General features: G+C 45.0%; 1 protein-coding gene across 5 annotated transcripts in view; it reads left to right on the top strand.

Moving 5' to 3' along the window:
• The first annotated feature begins 2,151 nt into the window (after positions 1–2,151).
• The window catches only part of CAMTA1 (calmodulin binding transcription activator 1), a 213,342-nt gene continuing 196,182 nt past the window's right edge, over positions 2,152–19,311 (top strand). For all 5 annotated transcript variants that reach the window (XM_039367855.1, XM_039367852.1, XM_039367853.1 and 2 more), the window contains exons 1-2: positions 2,152–2,500; positions 16,195–16,313. In XM_039367855.1, coding sequence (XP_039223789.1) covers positions 2,476–2,500; positions 16,195–16,313 — 144 coding nt within the window. In that variant the 5' untranslated portion in view covers positions 2,152–2,475. The remainder of the gene's footprint in view (positions 2,501–16,194; positions 16,314–19,311) is intronic.

The following is a 19,311-nucleotide window of genomic DNA, read 5'->3' as shown; positions in this document are numbered from 1 at the left end:
TCCCCCTTCCTTTGTCCTTCCTTCCTTTCCTGTCTCCATCCCCTCCTTCTTTCCTTCCCTTCTCTGTCCTTCTCCTTCCTTCCTTCCTCCCTCCCTCCCTTTTCAAATGTGGGAACTGCTCGACTTCATACTGACCCTGGGAGGGTCCCAGGTCCTATCACCTGATGGACACAAACTCATGCTGTTACCTAGTACAAATTAAAGTTTGTATTATGCAAATTCCCACCTTCTGTCCATATTATCCTGTGGTTTATAAACCTGGAGGTTTGGGAGATGGCTACTTTAAATATTGCTATGGAGGCTTAATGGCAACAGATCAATTAAAAATGATGCCAAAAAGAATTAGCAAAAGTCTACAGGAAATTAAGCCAGATACCGCTGTTGCTACAGAAACTGCGTTGTAAAAATTAAGAGTTGCGTTGTGTAGAATGGTTTTCCAGCCCTCCCAACGTCAGAGAAAGAGCTGTTTGAATTACAAACTTTTAGGGATACTAATTCAGTTAGAGGCAATGAGGGTAAATTTGTGTTTATAAAGGAGGGAATTACAAGGAGAGGATCTAATTATAAGATCAATATATTGCCCCAACTGCAATCATTCGGCATTTATACAATCAGTATTGCAAAAATTAAACTCATTAAGAATTGGAAATGTCATTATAAGGGGAAACTTCAACCAAGTTTCAGATAACAAATTACAGTGGTCTTCTAAAAAGCAACAGGGGAAATCGGACGATAATTTTGAAAAAAAAGATCTCGCTGTTTGCTAATTTGATTGAGATTTGGCGATAGAAAAATCCAGATGAGAAGAATCACAAATGTTATTCAAACTGACAAAGGCTATGCCAGATATTTTACCTTCGAAAATGAGGTCTAATCGTACTCTATCGGTTAAAGTCAGATCCATAATAATTTCTCGCTATGCCTGTTGGGGCTTACATGTAGTCCTTGGCTTACAACCACAACTACTAAAATTTCCTAAGCTAAAGATTGCTAAGCGAGGCAGTCGTTGTTAAATGAGTTTTGCCCCATTTTATGACCTTTCTTGCCAAAGCTGTTAAGCAAATCACTGCAGTTCTTAAGCTAGTAACACAGTTGTTAAGTGATTCTGGCTTTCCCCCATTGACTTTTGCTTGTCAGGGCGCAAAAGGGGATCACGTGACCCCGGGACACTTCGGCCGTCTTGAGTCAATTTGCAAGGGTCTGAATTTTAATCCTGCGACCGTGGGGATGCTGTCGCAAGTCAAGGGATGCAACCAGAGCTGAGAGAAAAGAAAATAAGGGCCAAATGAGAATTTTAATGAGAAGCCTGCCTCCGTGCACGCGTTCACATGTGCCGTTGGAATGCGTGCAGCTGGGAAAGTTGCATTCCCAGCTTTCAAAGGTTCCCCGGTTGCTGTGAAGATGCACCGCCCCGCAAAACGCTGCTACCCGCGATCCCCTCCAGGAAAGCATCCACCTTAACACGGGATCCAGGGAACCTTGCAATTCCCACGCCTCCCGCCGCCACGAGACTCGCATTCCGGGAGGCGGGATCCCGGGGGAAGCGGCTAGCCAATCAGCGCGCCGCTTCGCTCCGGCCCTTTCCAGGTGGCAGCTCCGCTCCCTTGCGTCTGGGCCAATCAGGAGCTTTGTTTAGGGTTAGCGGGCCGATGAGGGCGCGGCTGCCTGTCAAGGCGGCTGGCCAATAAAATCGCCCTCTGGGTTTTCGCCCTGCCCCCTCTAAGCGCCCGCGCTCTTCTTCCCCCCCTTTCCCTCCTCTCAGCCGCGCTACCGGTGCTCCCCGCTATTTGCGTCACTGACTTCTTCCCGCCCCTCAGAGGATTTCCAGCTGCCTATTGGCCGCCACGGCTATCATCAAGCCATCGCTCTTTCTCTGCAGCCTCCGATTCGCTACTGTCTCTCGCTCCGCACTCGTGAGCGCCTCCTCTTCCCCCCTCCTCCTTTCATCCTAGCTGTCCTCGCGCTTCCGATACGCCTCCCCTTTTTTTCCTTGGCCCCGCCTACTTGTCAAGACACCTGTCTATAAGTCGGCGTGCTTGCCAGTCAGGCCCATCCTCTCCTCGGGCCCGCCTTCGCTTAGCGCCGATTGGTTCCTATCGACGCCCATCCCGCCCAGCGGCCAATGGCAGCCTCGGGCGTGTGTGAGGGAGCGTGAGGAGGACGAGAAGGGGGTCGAAGAAGGCGGCGGAGACCGGCCCGGTGGAGGTATCCCTCGCGGAGGCAGGCCGCTTAGGCAAGCAGCGGCCGCCCGAAAGCAACGGCGGGGAAGAAAAGCCGGCCACGGGTCGCCGGGAGGGCGGGAGCGGAACCGGAAGCGGGAGGAGGAGGAGAAGGAGAGGAAGGGGCGGGGCCAGCGGGAGAGGCGGCGACAGCAGCAGCAGCGGCGGCGGCGGCGGCGGCGGCAGCGCGCGCGCCTGCCTGGATCCTGGTCGCGAGGAGGAGGCGGCGGAGGAGGATGTGGCGCGCGGAGGGGAAATGGCCGCCGAAAACAAGCCGGAAGGTGAGCGGGGAGAGCCGGGCAGGCGGCCTGAGGGGGACGAACCGACCGACCGATTGACTGGCTGGCTGGCGGCTGGCTGGCTGTGAGGGGACCGGCGGGAACGCGCATGCGCGGCCCCTCCGGAATTGCCGCCTCCTCCTCCTCCTTTCTCCTCGCCTTCCCGCCCTTCTCCGGAGGGGCGCCCGTGGCTCTCGCGGGGGCGGGGGGAGGAGGAGGAGGAGGAGGAGGAGGCCTCGGGACCCCCAAAGTTGGGAGGGGCGGGGCGCGCGCGCCAGAGACTCCTGAGGAGGGGGCGGGGCCGCCGAGACGCCCCTCCCTCCTTTCCCTCGTCTGGGGGGGGGGACGGCCCGGCGTCGCTGCCTGGCGACCGAGAGACCCTCCTCCCCCTCCCTTCGCCCCCCCCCTCGCCCAGAAAGCCCTCCCCGTTTTGGGGGTGGTGGTGGTGGAAGGGGATCCCCTCGGAGTTGGAAAGCCCCCTTCCCGCCCCCGACGATCAGGAGGGCTTCCTCCCAGCAAGGGCGCCCCCTCCCATCCCACCCCCAGCCGTCCTTGCCTCGCTTGGCCGAGGGTGGGACGCCGCCTCCAGGGGTCACCCGAGGATGGGGCGGGGGGGGGGCGGGGAGGGAGGACTGGGAGCAGGGGGGGGGATTTGAGCATCCTGACCCTCAAGGGCACGTGCCCAAGGTTGAGGAGGGGGTCCGGAGGGAGGGCGGGGGAGGGGCTGGGAGGGAAAGCGGGGCACTTCCTGGTGGGAAGAGGGGGAGTTTTTTGAGGGGGGGCTCCGAGAGGAGGGAGGGAGGGGAGGGGAGGGGAGGGGAGGCCGAGGGGAAACCACCGACTGGCGCTGTGCCTGGAGCTGAGAAGAGAAGGCAAAACCCAAAGTGGGATTTAAGCCTCCCTCTGAGCCTTTTGGGTCCTGCGTATGTGGTGCTCCGTGCCTTCCTTTCTCCCGGAAGCCAGAGCTGTGCAGAGAGAATCTGGGCTTGGACGTGCCTTCCCAGACCGAGAAGGGGAAATAATTGACATTGGTGCAGTCTTGTGTATGTTGTATATATATTTATATACACATGCATACATACGTATGTATGTATGAAGGCATCTCTCCTGATCTAGCTATACCAATCTTTATCATCTATAATCTATCAATCTCATCTCTGTCTATCGGTCCATCTGTCCATCCCTCATTTCTGCCTGTCTGTATCATCTATCGTGTCTGTCTTACCTATCTGTGTACCTACCTATCTACCTACCTACCCACCTATCATCTATCTACCTACCTACCTATCTATATCCTGTCTGTATCTTGTCATCTCTCTTTCTCTGTGTCTTCCATCCATCCAGACACAACATATATACACATAAACACACACACACACACACACACACACACACACACGTATAAAACTACCTTCGCAGGATTTGGGGGTCATCACTGGCCTACATTTAGTGCTTTCAATATAATGCCTTCTTCCTCCCCCCCCCCCCGTCTCCCTGTTCATAGAGTGTAAACTCGAAGAGAACAGGGACTGACCCTCTCGGTTTTATGGCTGCCTCTGTTTCTGGCTGTAAATAGTTGAGAGAGGACCAATATACGGTCATGGTTGATGGTGCTTCCATTCCCATCTACCCCGGGAGCCGGGATGTTGGTTCTCCCACACATATGCCAGCAATCCTTGCCGGTCTGGCCTAAATGCTGGTGAACCGTACGTAGCCTGCAGTTACGCACCTCACTTGTTGGCGAGGCATCGCTGCTCTTTGCCTCATCTTACGTGGAGGCTTGAACCTATTTCCTGAAGGTATCCGTGCACACCGTAAGTGTGGAGTCAGCTGTTCAGGTGTTTCAAGAGAGGGGGGAGAAAGGGTGACAGCTGTCATTGTAAGGTGTAGCTTTTTAAAAAATGGGCATTGATGCTCCTGGATTGAATTCCTGCCATCTGCAAATCTCTTAGAATCTCTTTGGCTACAAGAGGTTTTGGAAAGCCTTTGCAGGATTCAAGGAGAGGCAAAAGACTGGATCCCCCCCCCCGCTAGTGCGAGGACATAAAGATGAGTCGAAGGACTAGCTTGGTATAAGGCAATTTCACACGTGATGCTGTTCCATCAGAGAAACGTAGCAAATCCTGCCTCTTTTTCATATTGTCCATACTAGATTCTGTCTCAGAGAGCCTGGAAGATGACATATGCTTCATTTCTGAAATTAAACATTGTGAAAAAATTCCATCTTCGTGTGCTTTTCAACTGAGGTTGCCCCACTGAGCAATATTTCCATCTCCGCCCCCTTGCAAAGTTAAACCTAAATCGGTGTCCTTATTGATGGGGGTGGGGTGGGGTGGAAATCATAGATATCCGTTGTGGTAGATGGGCTTAATCAAGGCTAGTATTTGTCCTTGTGTGCCTCCTTTCGTCTCACCTACGGGCAACGCTGTGTATTTATAACATCTTCCTGAACGTGTTTGCCTGAGTTGCCGCCGCTGTCCTACAAAATATTTGCACCGTGCGTCGATCACAGAGGCTCCGCTCTTTTCAGTCCAGAAGATGTTTTTGACCCAAGTCATTTTTAGAGCAGTGGAGAGCCTGGTAGCTAGAACTGGAAATAACTAGTGCCTGAAAAAATTAGTGTAATGAAAATAATACGGTAGGGACATTGCAGTCATCCCGCAATCTCCTGCCCTCTATTTGTGCTGGATATGATGGGGCGAGAAGGTCAAGACATCCAATGGGGCACCAAATTGAAGAAAGCTGGTCAGTGAAAGCCATAAGCGGCTGTGGATTTGAAGTCTGTTTGTTTTGGATATTGAAACAACAAAAACTCTTCCTTTTTTTTTTTTAAACTGAAAAGTGGTGTCATTTCACTGAAGAGAATACCAGCGGGCCTTTATCAAATGTAGGTGTTGCGTGTGCTTTAATTCATGTCTCTCTCCAGTTTGGTCCCGTGTCCATTATTTGATTTGAGATGAATTTTGATAGGAATGGAAAGCTTCCTATTAAAACAACGTATCAATTGCTTTCTCTAGTCACTAACAGAGCCATAGGTTTTGGAACAATGTTACATAAATCAAGGCATTTTTGTTGCATTCTTCCAAACATACAAAGCTTTGATGTAAAGCTAAGGCCGATGAGACTTCACTTGATCTTTGAATGAATATAGACCGATAACCGTCAACGTTTGTGAGTGAAACAGGTCAATCCTGAACATTCCTGGTGAAGATTGCCCCCAAAGAATATAGTTTTTGAAATTCAGAAGCAACAGCTTTTAATTCATATCCACAAGGGGGTGGTGATGTACTGTTGGTGATATCTGTAATGGAAATATTAGGAGATTCCTTTAAAAAAAAAAATACAGATTTTGAGGTAGTATATTTGACTGTTCACAATGGCTTTTTAAAATAAGTTGCTAAAGCAAACCTTTTAAGGGGTTAAATGTTCGAGGTTTATTAAGCTGTAGAACACTTGACAGTTCAGTGTCCCTCCTCTGTCTGATGACGTACGTTTGCTGAGTTGTCAGTTGTAACCAAAGTTGCTTTTTTGCATACCGGCTTCAAAAGTAATAAAATACAAGATGACTTTAGTGGTGAGATGCGTCCAAACTTCAACCCTAGGGATGCAATAACAGGGATGTAATAATAGAGCCATCGTAACAATTTGGCGTTGCTTATTGCTGAGATTAAACATTAGGGCCCATGTGTTAAAAAACAAAATACACGCCATATGTTGTGATTTTCTTTCCATTGCAGTTTTTCAGGCATTAGCATAACTTTGTGAGGACCATTGTCTTCTTATTTCTGATCTTAGATAGGGCTGAAAAAAAAAGAAATGATTCTACTTTTAATACCTGCCATCAACTTTTGCAATAAGTAGAATACCGCTGAGTGCAAATTCTGCATAAGTTGTAATAATAATAATAATAATAATAATAATAATAATAATAATAATAATAATAATGTTGGAAGGGACCTTGGAGGTCATCTAGTCCAACCCCCTGCTCAGGCAGGAAACCCTATACCATTTTGGACAAATGGCTGTCCAGTCTCTTCTTAAAGACTTCCAGTGTTGGAGCATTCACCACTTTTGGAGGCAGGCTGATTGTAACTTGCACAATACCGCCTCAGAGGTCCCACCCCTATACTGTTTATTCACTAATGTACAAATGAGGATGAGATTATTTATTTAGTGTATGGATTAGGACAGGGGTCCTCAAACTTTAAGACTTGTGGACTTCAACTCCCAGAATGGCTGGCTGAGGAATTCTGGGAGTTGAAGTCCACAAGTCTTAAAAGTGGCCAAGTTTGAAGACTCCTGGATTAGGAGATTAAAATGATAGGATAGGGAAGACCGTTTACTACTTTTCCCAGCATTGATACTTCTAGTGTCCGAGACGAATCCTCTGCATGTCCAGCAAACAGTGTAGTCCAACATAACGCTTTTAAAAACAATTTTGAGTTGCTGCTTTGATTCCTTTAATTCATTATTTGTAACTGTCCACACAACTGGATCTATCGGGTTTCAGGATGTCTATCTCGCAGTAAGAATGACATCAGCTAGGATAATGTTGCTGAAACAGGGTACATGGAGAGTGGTAGATTCACCTTCCAAGCTTTTAGATAGATGCTCAGTCGCCTTTTTTCCCCCCGGTTGAGAAATCATTTCCTTGTGCGGTAAAAATGGAAATCTTACTGATTTCCTGGGCTACATCTGTGTTATTTTCTTGGTGACAATTCAGCTAGTTGTCATCTTAAAACCACGATTAAGCCCAAAATTTCTGTTAAATGAATTTTGTCCCATTTTACGACCTTACTTGCCTCAGTGGTTAAGTGAATGGCTGCAGTTGATAATAACCTCCCCATTGCTGGTCAGAAGGTCGCAAAAGGAGATCACATCACCCCGGGAGACTGCAACGGTCGTAAGTATGAACCCTTTGCCAAGCATCAGAATCTTGATCCCATGATCTTGGGGATGCTGCAAAGGTCGTAAGTCTGAAAACTGGTCCTAAGTCACTTTTTTCAGTGCCGTTGAATGGTCACTAAATGAATTATTGTAAGATGAGGACTTACAATAATTCAGTATTCAGCCCGTTCCTACAGCTCAGTATGAATGAAGGCCCATTGCAAGCATCCATTCCCATCCTGCAGTTTCCTCCTGCTATGATCTCTCTCTCACTTAATGGCCCTCTGAAATGTCCCAATGTGGTTTCCCCCCCCCCTCTCCTCCCCCCCCCAGCCAGCTGTAAGCACCAGTAGTAAAATGAATTTGAAGGATGGTCTTACACTTACAAAATAAGAGAGAATAAAATATATTCCTTATGAACTTTATTTCTTGAGTCCCCTCAGGACATACTGTGTTTTCATTGCTCCCCCCCCCTCTGTACCTGCCATATTTCAAGTTCTGCTCCTTGGAAAGAGTGAGAGGGAACATCCTATTCTTGGTAGGGCATTATCTTTCTCTGGCTAAATGAAACCAGGTTTATTACAGACTCTTTAAAAAGGGCTACACCGTCTTTGCAGAAACTTGAGGTGTTTCTGGACAGCGGGCGCTACGTGTAATAAATATTTGTCGTAATCGTAGTGAGTTGATCTTATTAACGGTGTTCTTGTTCTCTCTCTCCTGGAAGAATACAGTGTTTACTACCTACTCATAAGATACTGAACCTCTGTCAAAAGTATACAAGGGCTCATTTCTCTTACAATGATGGTGCAAAGGCCTGACAAGGTGGCAAGGAGAGACATTTCTGCACTAACCCAGCAGATTATTCTGATCCCATTTTCATGGTTGGAACTTTTGGATATTTGTGCAAGAAAAGTGCCTTACCGAGCGTTCCCTTGAGCATTAGGTGCATATGAAGTTTGATTTATTTATTTATTTTTCCTTCAAATGTAATAGTAGGTATTATTGAAAGGTCTGCTGGAAGACAAAAGTGTTTAAAACAGGACTTGGCTGTCATCTTTTCTGCCAAAAGGAAGAGTTCAACTGCAATTTTCTGCACCCCTTCTTCACTATCCAGCTCCTGCTGCAGCTGCATTGAAAGATGAAGATTTTTGTGGGCAATTTAAAGCTAAGGGAGAAGCAGGCTGACTCTATTCTAGAAACTGTTAACAGTAAATAAAACTAGGGAGCTGAGGATTTGACTGGCTTTTGGTTGCTTTTGATACAGAAACATTTATTAGGAATAAGCGGTTGCATTGTGTTCAGTTGAAGAAACCCCCCCAATGTGTTTTTCCAGGATCATGGGGCAGGTGCAGAGGGCAGCCATGGGAAAAGATGTGGCTGTTTTAAAGGGTCGCTAATAGAGACTTTGGTTTCAAACCTCTCCCCCCTTTTTGGAATTCAGTCCAAAGAAGTACACAGCCATACTAAAATCTATTGAGATTTTAATTTGACTCTTTTCTTTAACTCTCTCTGCTTGTATTATTTGATGCCCGGTTGTTGGAAGCCCTTGCGTGAGCTTTGGAGAGAATTTCTTGTGATTATTACAACGGCACTGGAAATTAGGAGCCATTTTTCACACTTATGATCGTTGCCAAATCCCCATGGTCGCAGGCTCAAAATTGAGGTGCTTGGCAACTGACTCACATTTACGACGGTTGCAGTGTCCCAGGGTCACGTGATCCTCTTCAGTGACCTTCTGACAAGCCAAGCTGGATTCATTTAACGACCGTGTGACTAACAGCTGCAGCGCTTTACTTAACAACTGTGGCAAAAAAAGTTGTCAAGTGGGGCAAAACCCGCTTAACAAATGTCTCACTTAGTGACGGAAATTTGGGGATCCATTGTGGTAAGTCGAGGACTCCCTGTAAAGACTTTGAAGATGTTTCACATCAGAGAAAGGTGAAACTATTTGGGGTAATATCTGGTGAGGAAAGATTTTAGTTGATGAAATTATGCAAATGTGGATTGCTTGCAAATTATTAAAATACTAGAATATGAGGTTGATAGGTAGTTGATTCAGTTTGGATCGTGGAAAACTTGTTTGTTGTGCTTTGCATAATTAACTTACAGGTTTCACCGTTACCAGATGCAGGATGACTACTAACGGAGATTGATACGTACGAAAACGAGAGAAATTCTGGGCAGGAGCGGCCTAATTAATTGCTCTTCACCGAATCACAAATAGTGTCCTAAATAGATTGCAATCTAATTTACCACATTTATTTGACTTCTCTTTGGCAAATAAAACAAACGTACAAAAAACACTATCTTAATTTCCTGCACTGCATAAATTTCTCAAAATATATTTCCATCATCCAGAACTTTTTGAGCTAAAATTCGGAATGAGCAAAGCCTATTTTAATATAGCTAAAGTGTTTTTTTTTATAAATCAAAGCATCACCTCAGAATTATTATTAAACTGCTTGTAAACACTTTAAAACCAGGCAATTCATTACATTAGTTCATGGGAAAGAAACACTTTTAAACCTGTTAACTCCAGCATGCCCAAACTCTGGCTGTGTATAAAATACTGAGATGCTTAATAGATAATGCTAATGGTTTTAAAATGTTAATTACAATAGGGAAACTCCCAATGTGGCCGATAGTGTGACTATTCCTTTGAGAAATGGAATCATTTTGGTAGGCAGAGCTGAAGATTTTTGTGTCTTATCATCAGTGTCTATTTTATGTGATTGTATACAGAAGTACAATGGAATGTGTGAATGACCTTGGGGAAAGACAAAAGGGCGGGCTGCCTAGGAAACAATTAAATAAAAAGAGGCAGGAGCCCACAGTTTGCTTAACGGTCAGAAAAAGAGACTTTGGAAAAACCCACAATTTCCATTCCTAAGCGAGCCAGTTTGCCAAGCGTCTGAATTTTGATCACATGCTACTATGGTCCTAAGTGTGAAAAATGACCCTGAATTTTGAACGGTCACTAAATCAATGGTTATAAGTCAAAGGGGAGTTGGACTAGATGAAGGGGGTTGGATTAGATGACCTCCAAGGTCCCTTCCAACATCATCATCTTTATTATTATCTTTATTTATTATTTTCTTCTTCTCCTCCTCCTCCTCCTCCTCCTCCTCTGTACTGTTGGGTGCTGCTTTTTACCAGGCAATTTCCTACCTGATGATATGAAGGAACACCACCTTGGCAGTGAGAACAATTAACCAGTGGAACAACTTTCCTCCAGAAGCGGTGAATGCTCCAACACTGGAAGTTTTTAAGAAGAGACTGGACAGCCTGCCTGATCAGGGGGTTGGACTGGAAGACCTCCAAGGTCCCTTCCAACTCTGTTATTCTATTCTGTTCTAACCTAGACAGAGATTTATCACAGCTTGGAAGAATTAAGCAAAAGCCGTTTTGTTCCTCAGTGTCTGCTTTGAAGACCATGTTGCTAAATACTTATTAAAGGATGTTCATATCTACTTGGTAATACTCTGCTTTTCACTAATGGATATAAATTTGTGCTCTCTATTTCTTCACTGTAATGCTCTTCCTTCCTCCCTTCCTTGAGCGCGTGAAAACCGTCGTAGAATTTTGAACCAGGTAGCTTTAAAAAAAACAAAAAGTTCTACTAATCAAAAGAGCAGAATTATAGTCTTACTAGTCAAGCCGAGTGGGCGCACTGGTGGGGAAAGTTTGTGAAGCTGGAATAATGCTTGTCAAGCCTCAGCTTTGTGTAAGGTTCACCCATCAGACTCTTTTTATATCGGGAAGTGGGCTGGTTGTTGTCAAGGTTTGTATGAATCATCTGCACATTGATTGGGAGGAACTGGTTACCTGTGAGACTGCGAGAAATTATATGGCTGCATGTTCAACGCCGTTGCAGGTTTTTGAAATGCTATGATTAGCATTCATGAAACAGCCTTGATTCTTCAAAGCGGTGTTTCCCCCCCCCAACTTCGATGGCTGGAAGTTGGGTGGACTTCAACTCCCAGAATTCCCCAGCCAGCCAATGCTTGGATGAAGTAACCTTTCACTCTGCGGTCTCTTCCCAGCGTATATATTTCCTGGGTGTTTTCATTGTGTTAATAGGGTTTTTTTTGGGGGGGGGAAATCATTTAAATTTAATTTTAAATTGTTCAATTGTTTTAAAATTGTAGATCTGTGAGCTGCTGAAAATCACTCGGTTGAGTGAGGTGGTCGTAGAAATGGCATGCAGGCAGTCCTCGCATTACAACTGTCCGTTTAATGACCATTCAAAGCTACAGCGGCACTGAAAAAAGCAATTTAGGATTGTTTTGCACCCTTACAACCAGTGGTGGGATTCAGCCGGTTCGTACCACTTCAGCAGAACCGGTAGCTAATTTTTGGTTGCCCAGGCCCAGAACGGACTTCCAGAAGCGGCATCCACACAGAGAACCGGTTGTTCACCTATTTGAATCCCATCACTGCTTACAATGGTTGCGCCATTCCCATGTAGTCACACAATCAAAATTGAGTGACTCCTATTTATGACGGTTGCTGCGTCCCAGGATCTTTGCGACTGTCTGACAAGCGAAGCCGGATTCGCTTAAGGACCGTGGCAAGGGAAGTTGTAACATGGGGCAAACCTCACTTAACAACTGTCTTTGATAGCAACAGACGTTTGCAATCGTACCTACTCGTATTTGCATTAACAGGAGATATTTAGCATTTTAAGGGTATATACTCTGAATCTGAGATGAGCCAAACCAGGGAAAAAAGTCCCAAGCCCTCCCCGCCCATGTTTGCATTCAACCTATGTAACATATCAGCACAAAAAAAAACAACAACCCACAATTGTACAACCTAAGATAGGAATAATTATAGTTCTTTATGATTCGTCCTGCCTCTTTGCCCGCGCATTAAAGCACGGGTTATTCCTCTCCTGGATCTGAGGATCACAGTGGAAGTAAAGTTAAGCACGCCAAATATAAATCTAGAACATCTTGTAATACAGATCAGAGATAAAAGACTTTGCAGGCTCCCCGAGATCGTTAAAGTCCAAAGTTCTAACGGTATTGATGAATCCAAAGAGCCCCCAGGGAGGGGAAATTGCCGGATATTGATGGGGTTCTTATGATGGGTGATGAGAGCAGTGTTTTGGGTTGCAAGGCAGCGTGGTGGTAAAAGGCATAACGCACACCTTAGAGTAACTGCAATCGTGTGAAGAAAAGGTTACAGAGAGTCCTTCACTTACGACCACACAGCTGAGCCCAAAATTTTCATTGCTGGGTGGAAGATCATTAAAGAAAGAACCAACTTAGAATTAAGGAGACATTTCCTGATAAAAAGAACCATTTAATCAGCGAAACGACTTTCCTCCAGATGTTGTGGCTGCTCCATCACTGGAGGTCCAAGAAGAGACTGGATAGGGAGAGGGTCTCCTGCCTGAGCAGGGGGTTGGACTAGAAGACCTCCAAGGTCCCTTCCTGCTCTTATTTTGACTAATTGAAATGATCTAGGGCCTCCTGCTCGGGCAGGGGCTGGACTAGAAGACCTCCAAGGTCCCTTCCAACTCTACTACTCTGTCTTCTAGTTGTGCGGTGCTGTTGTCTGTAGAAGACTCCAGACTGGAGTGCAGAGGTGGCTGTGCCATCAGTGGGCATAATTCTTCTCCACTTTGCCTTTACCTTAGTAGTATAATCGGGCTGTGTTTCCCTCCCCCCCATTTTTACAACTAAAGTGTCTGTGCCTGCCTGGACTTGTGTGATGATAAACCTAGGCCTTAATCGTTGTTTCTCAAGTGCTGGAAAGCACAGGATAAGTTTTACAGGTTTAGAGTCCCCATGGGGGGGGGGGGAATTATTTGAGATACTGTGTACTGAGCTTGACAAGAAGCTATTGCCGCCTTTTTTGTCATTACTTCTCACCTACAGTTCTAAAATGCCTTTAAAAATGTTCCTGTGCTATGTGTTTTTATATCTCAGCTGGGCACCTCATTCCTTTTATGTTTCCTCTGCAGAGTGAGAATAATATTCTTGAATAATAAGGTCTCGGTGTCCATCTAGTCGTTCATCTCCCACTGCTTAAGGATGAGGGGTTTTTCCCCCCCCCTTGGAAGGTGCATTTTAGAAATATGGACCTCCGGTACCGCAAGCCCATTCAGCTAATTGGACAAAAGGTTGCACAGTTTAATTCGATAGGGAGGATCAAAGCGCGGGAAACACATTAACAGCAGCTCACATTTTACGGAAAGGTCAATTTGGACTTCCAACAAGGCCCACTGGAGCACTGGAGCATGCTCCCGCCCCCTTTGCCAGTCCCCTTGTCTTCTCCAGGCCCAGAATTTGTCCGCTACAGCTCAGTTTGTATGCTTGACTTAACGACCGTTCATTTAGTGACCGTTGCAACTTGACTTGCAGACAGTCCTCGCCCTTAACCGACGCAGCGTAACGACTCCACATGATCGCAAATTGGTCGCTGGGCCTCTGACGTGTGTGTAACACGTTTCTTTCAGCCTCCCTGGGATCACATGGGTTGCCCTTTACGACTTTCCTAGCTGGCTTGCCACGGTTGTTAAGTGAATCACTGCAGTTCTTAACGGTCATAAGTCGCTTTTTTCAGTGCTGCTGTAAGTCGAGGTGTTCTTCTGGTTGTTTTTTTTTCCTTTTCTATTTTTGTTTCACTTCTTTCTTTTGCTGGAAGTTTTTAAGAAGAGACTGGAGAGCCATTTGTCTGAAAATGGTCTAGGGTTTCCTGCCTCAGCAGGGGGTTGGACTAGATGACCTCCAAGGTCCCTTCCAACTTTATTACTATTATTACTATTATTAGTACTTTGAGCCTTTTCTTTTTTACTTTTTTTACATTAGTTTTTTTTTTAAAATCTTCCTTTTTAAAAGAACTTTTAATAGAAATACTTGGGGAGGAAATAAAAATACGTTAAAAAAAGGAAGAAAGAATAGGAAACGTCAGCTGAAAATTGCAGCCGGGTACAACGCTAGCTGTTCTCTTTCTTCGCAAAACAAACACAGCCCACTTGACTAGGCATTTCCTGCCGAGTTTATTAATCAGCCGTCTCTTGGGTTCAAATGCGATATTTTCTAACATGCTCCATCCACAGCTGGTGTGAAGCTCTTATTGAGAGAGAAATAAGCTGTCGGTTGCCTGTACAGACCATGCCTGGCTTCCCTTCAGTGAGAGAGAGAACACACAGGCCTTTCTGCTTTCTGCTTATAAAGTAAAAAAGAAAAAAGGAGAACAGAATCAAAGTTGTAATTACGTGATTAACTTACTGCTGCTCTGCGTTAGAACAGGAGGCCTCGCTGACCAGGCCCCGAGCCCAGGGGTGGGAGGACTTTGTTGTTGTTGTTGTTAATTGCGAAGTCGTGTCCGACCCATCGCGACCCCATGGACAACGTTCCTCCAGGTCTTCCTGTCCTCTACCATCTTCTGGAGTCCATTTAAGTTCTCACCTACTGCTTCAGTGACTCCATCCAGCCATCTCATTCTCTGTCGTCCCCTTCTTCTATTGCCCTCAATCTTTCCCAGCATTAGGCCCTTCTCCAGTGAGTCCTTCCTTCTCATTAGGTGGCCAAAGTATTTGAGTTTCAACTTCAGGATCTGGCCTTCTAAAGAGCAGTCGGGGTTGATCTCTTCTAGGACTGACCGGTTTGAACGCCTTGCAGTCCAAGGGACTCGCAGGAGTCTTCTCCAGCACCATAGTTCAAAGGCCTCCATTCTTTGGCGCTCAGCCTTTCTTATGGTCCAACTTTCACAGCCCTACATTGCAACTGGAGGACTTTAGTGCCACGGTTAACTTCAGGCTTGTAGTGAACCATCTTCGCTATTAAAAAACGCACTGTTTGTAAAAATCAGTGGATGCCAGTTGGGCAGCTTCAGAGCTGGTTATCTGTGGGAAACTGTACATTAAGGTTTTTTTCCCCCCCGCAAGCCGTACAGGAGTGATAAGCAGAAATAGCTTCTAAACCTGAAATACAAGTGTGTATATGGCTAGTCCTCAGCTTACGACCACAACGGAGCCCAGAATTTCTGCGGCTGAGCAAGGCAGCTGTTAAGCAAGTCTTGACCCATTTTACGACCTTCCTTGCCACCCGTTGAATCACTGCAGTCGTTAAGTTAGAACAGGCTGTTAAGTGAATCTGGCTTCCCCATTGAGTTTGCTGGTCAGAAGCTGATCCCGTGATCCCAGAACATTGCGGCCGTCGTAAATACGAATCAGTTTGCCAAGCGCCTGAATTTTGATCACGTGCCCACGGGGAGGCTGCAGCGGTCGTAAGGGTGAAAAAATGGTCCTAGGTCACTTTTTCCAGTGCCACTGTAACTTGGAACGGTCACTAAACGAAAATGTAAGTTGACGACCGCCTGAAATTTGTAGCTAACCAAAGGGTTATCAGTTTGGAAGGCTGCTTTATATAAAAGGACTAAGACAAATGGGAGCCTATTCTTCCTAACAATCTTCTCGCAGCTTAATTCTCTGAAATTTGCTCTTATGGATGAGATTTCCTGCACTGCATCAGTGGAAAGCTGATGGCAACTCTGTAAAGTTGGAAAGTTCAATCGCTTGTTTATATATTTATATTTCTTGAGTCCATAAACCGAGCCTGCCCTTTGACTTCAAGGAATTGACACACCACGATGGCCATTTATTTTTCTACAGCTGGGGAGTGACGATGCCAGCTATTGCATTTTTAAGATGACAAATTGTAGAATGAAGTCTCTTTGTGTGCATATGGATTTGACCTTTGGAGTCAGTGGGGGGGGGGAATATATCAAACGGTTTGGATGCTTGTTTCTCACGCAAATATATCATCTTTACTCTTTTTTTTTCTTTTCCTTTTTAGATGATCATGGGAACAGCAACGGAAGTCATGTAAAAATCTTTTTACCGAAAAAGCTCCTTGAATGTCTACCAAAATGTTCCAGTTTACCAAAAGAGCGACACCGTTGGAACACAAATGAGGTAGCTAGATCAAAACTTTTTGTGGTAATCACTGCCTGGTTTGTTGGAAATCCTAGACTTATTGGAGTCAAAATTATGATCCGGAATGTTCCACCGCAGTCAGGAGCTTCTGATTTTGGAAATTTGGCCCCTTAGATAATAGGAAATGATTTACTATGAATTTTAAAAGAGGCAGAATTACAAGATCTCCTTCATCTGGCATGTTGGTCTGTATATCTAGCGTTCTTTCACAGGTGCAACTAAAATCTGTGGTTTGGGTGTTTGTACATGTCAGAAATGAATGAAAAAGTAGCTCTGGGGCAGCCTTATCTCAAGGGTCAATTTGAAAAGGGTCCGATTGTGGCCAAACTTCCAAAAAGCAAGGTGATTCCTGGCCCCAGAGCTTAATAATCTTTTATTTAAGAATGTTTTTAATAACGCATCTCTGAGTACAGAGAGTAGTAGCCCTCCCAATCTAGGTGTCTTGGTCCAGAATTTGCATAAATCCCTGTCAGTGTGACTCACATAAACAACGAAGCTTAACATGATGTGAAAACCTTGCTATAAATGCAGCACTTTTAGCAGGTATCTTATTTTAAAAAGTTAAGCTTCGTGTGTAAGAAATGAATATACATACATACATACATACATATATGTATATTGCATCTAGAAATATTTGTCTAGATGCAAATAGACAAATATTTGTCGAGACAGAATGTATTAACAAACATGAGCGCAACTGATTTCCTTGAATTGTGCCCCGTGTATTCGTTGTTATTCATTTTTAGAGAGGCAGCTTTGGAAATGATAGTAGTTAGACCTCCTGCTGGCTGACTTGGTCCTCTCAAGATACTTTCCAGAAGTGATCTTAGATTTCCTAAGAATCCATTATTTTCGGAAGGTCATAAACCGATGTGACTAACCGCCTTGCCGAAGACAAAATTAATTGTCGATCAATCTGTTCGTCAGACATGCTTTATTGTGTTCCGTGGTTAAGAGAGAGGCAAAATATTCTCCCATTTATTCGGGTGGAAGCTCATGGCAATGGTGGTTGAAGGCCAACCTTATCTTTGCAAGAACTGGATCCATCCACCATTTATTTATAGTAACAGCTACTTCCAGAGATGTGGAGGGAGGGAGAATTGCAAGTTATATTAAACCTTGGTTTCCCCCAGGAGCGATGAGAAAGTCACAAAAGCTTGTTTTGGTGCTTCCTCAAATCGCTTGGCACATTAGTCTGGCCATTTTTAAGGTCGTGGGAGGACCCCTTCCAAGAGATAAGAGGAAGATACCAAATTGTACAGACATACCTGCCTCCTCTGGATTTGGTTTGGTCTAGATTCCTAGGATAGGGGGAGTGGTGGTGCTGTGGTGCCGGGAAAAATTTTCCTGTATAAATGCGCCGTGATTCGTGTGCTCTGGAGCCTACCATAAACCTGTTTTTTTTTTTTTAAAAAAAAAAAAAGATCTGGGCTCAGAGAACAGCATCTCTTATGTGGAATAGTAACACAACGTGTTTTGATTCTGCTTTTGTCACCCTGACATGTGTAAGCTGATTCAGCCACATAGCACCTATTTTGAAAAGCTGTACACTGGTTTTTTTCCACTGATTTTGCTGATCATTTTATTGCTTTCCACTGGTTTCCGTGTTCTGTTCAGGATTCTACCGCAGTGATTCCCTTAACAATTTTGGCAAGAACGGTGTTAATATATACTAATCTAATATTCTAATAATTTTTTCCCCCCTGACAAAAATCCCGCTGTCTGGTTTGTGCAGCTTACTTGGTGAAAGGCCCTCGACCTTTACACGGGAATTTGGATCTGTGGAAATCCACCTCGTCCCCACAGGTCTTCATAGGTCCGGCACGCAATGTCAGCTGGCATCTAAATGCCAACTTACTCTCCAGAGACTGCAGACCCCGTTCTGCCTTATAAGCAGCTGCATAACAGGCAGAGAGGCTAAGATGCTGATGATTGAGAGGCTGGGAGCCCCAGAGGAACTCAGCAGAAAAACACTGTAGCAGCAGCAAGAATCTCAATTAAAAGCTAATATTTGCCCTTTCTTGTATTGGTGAGCTCTTGTCAGCTAGCCTGTCACAGTCATTTTAACTGTGGCAACCCCCTCAATATGAGGAAGGTGGTAACAGGGTGACTTTGTCTAAATTGGGCTGGCCATGTAGTAATTGTCCTTATGTCATGTAGTCCATCTGCTCCCTAATGAGCAAAATAAAGTTAAAAAAAAAGATTGGGCAAAGAAACACAACATCATTCTTGTATATTTCAGTTTGATCAGATACAATGCTATAATTATTGTGAAGGTGTGGGAAAAACTGTTAGGGCACTCATGTCCTGCTGGCTTTTATGGAATACAAATTGAGCATACTTAGTGGTCAAACTGGGTGGGCTTTATGGCAGCAGATATAAATCTACCAGGTTGAAAATTTAAATAATTTCTTCTTTGATCCAGTCTTTTGAAGTTTGCTTTTTTTAAAAAAAAACACGTGCTGATGTTTTTTAATAGTTCAAACTGCGTCCCAAGCATTTTTTTTTTTTAAATTACAGATGGTTCTTGACTTTAATGACCATTTGAAGTTCACAACAGCGGAGAAAAATCACAGGGCAAGAAGGGGGGGAAAAAACCCAGAAGAAAGCAATAAAGGGCTATAAGAATGGCAGAAGGAGGTCATTTTAAAGGCCTTTGGTCTGGTCTGATAACTCCAGAGGATGAGATTTGACAAAAAGTTGAAATCTAGAAGGCTTGTTTAGAAGGAGTGCAGAGAAGAGCAACAAAGCTGATCAGGGGGCTGGAGGCTAAAACATACAGAAATTGGGGGTGTCTAGTTTAAAGAAAAGAAGGACCAGGGGTGACAGGATAGCAGTCTTCCAATATTTGAGGGGCTGCCCCAAAGAAGAGGAGGGGGCAAGCTATTCTCCAAAGCACTGAGGGCAGGACAAGAAGCAACGGATGGAAACTAGCCAAGGAGAGAACCAACCTAGAACTAAGGAGAAATTTCCTGAC

Source organism: Crotalus tigris, unplaced genomic scaffold, assembly GCF_016545835.1.
Source record: "Crotalus tigris isolate CLP2741 ecotype Arizona unplaced genomic scaffold, ASM1654583v1 scf7180000020588.15403103151:6194809, whole genome shotgun sequence".
In the NCBI taxonomy this organism is placed as follows: Eukaryota; Metazoa; Chordata; class Lepidosauria; order Squamata; family Viperidae; genus Crotalus; species Crotalus tigris.
This window is presented reverse-complemented; position numbering and strand designations above follow the sequence as displayed.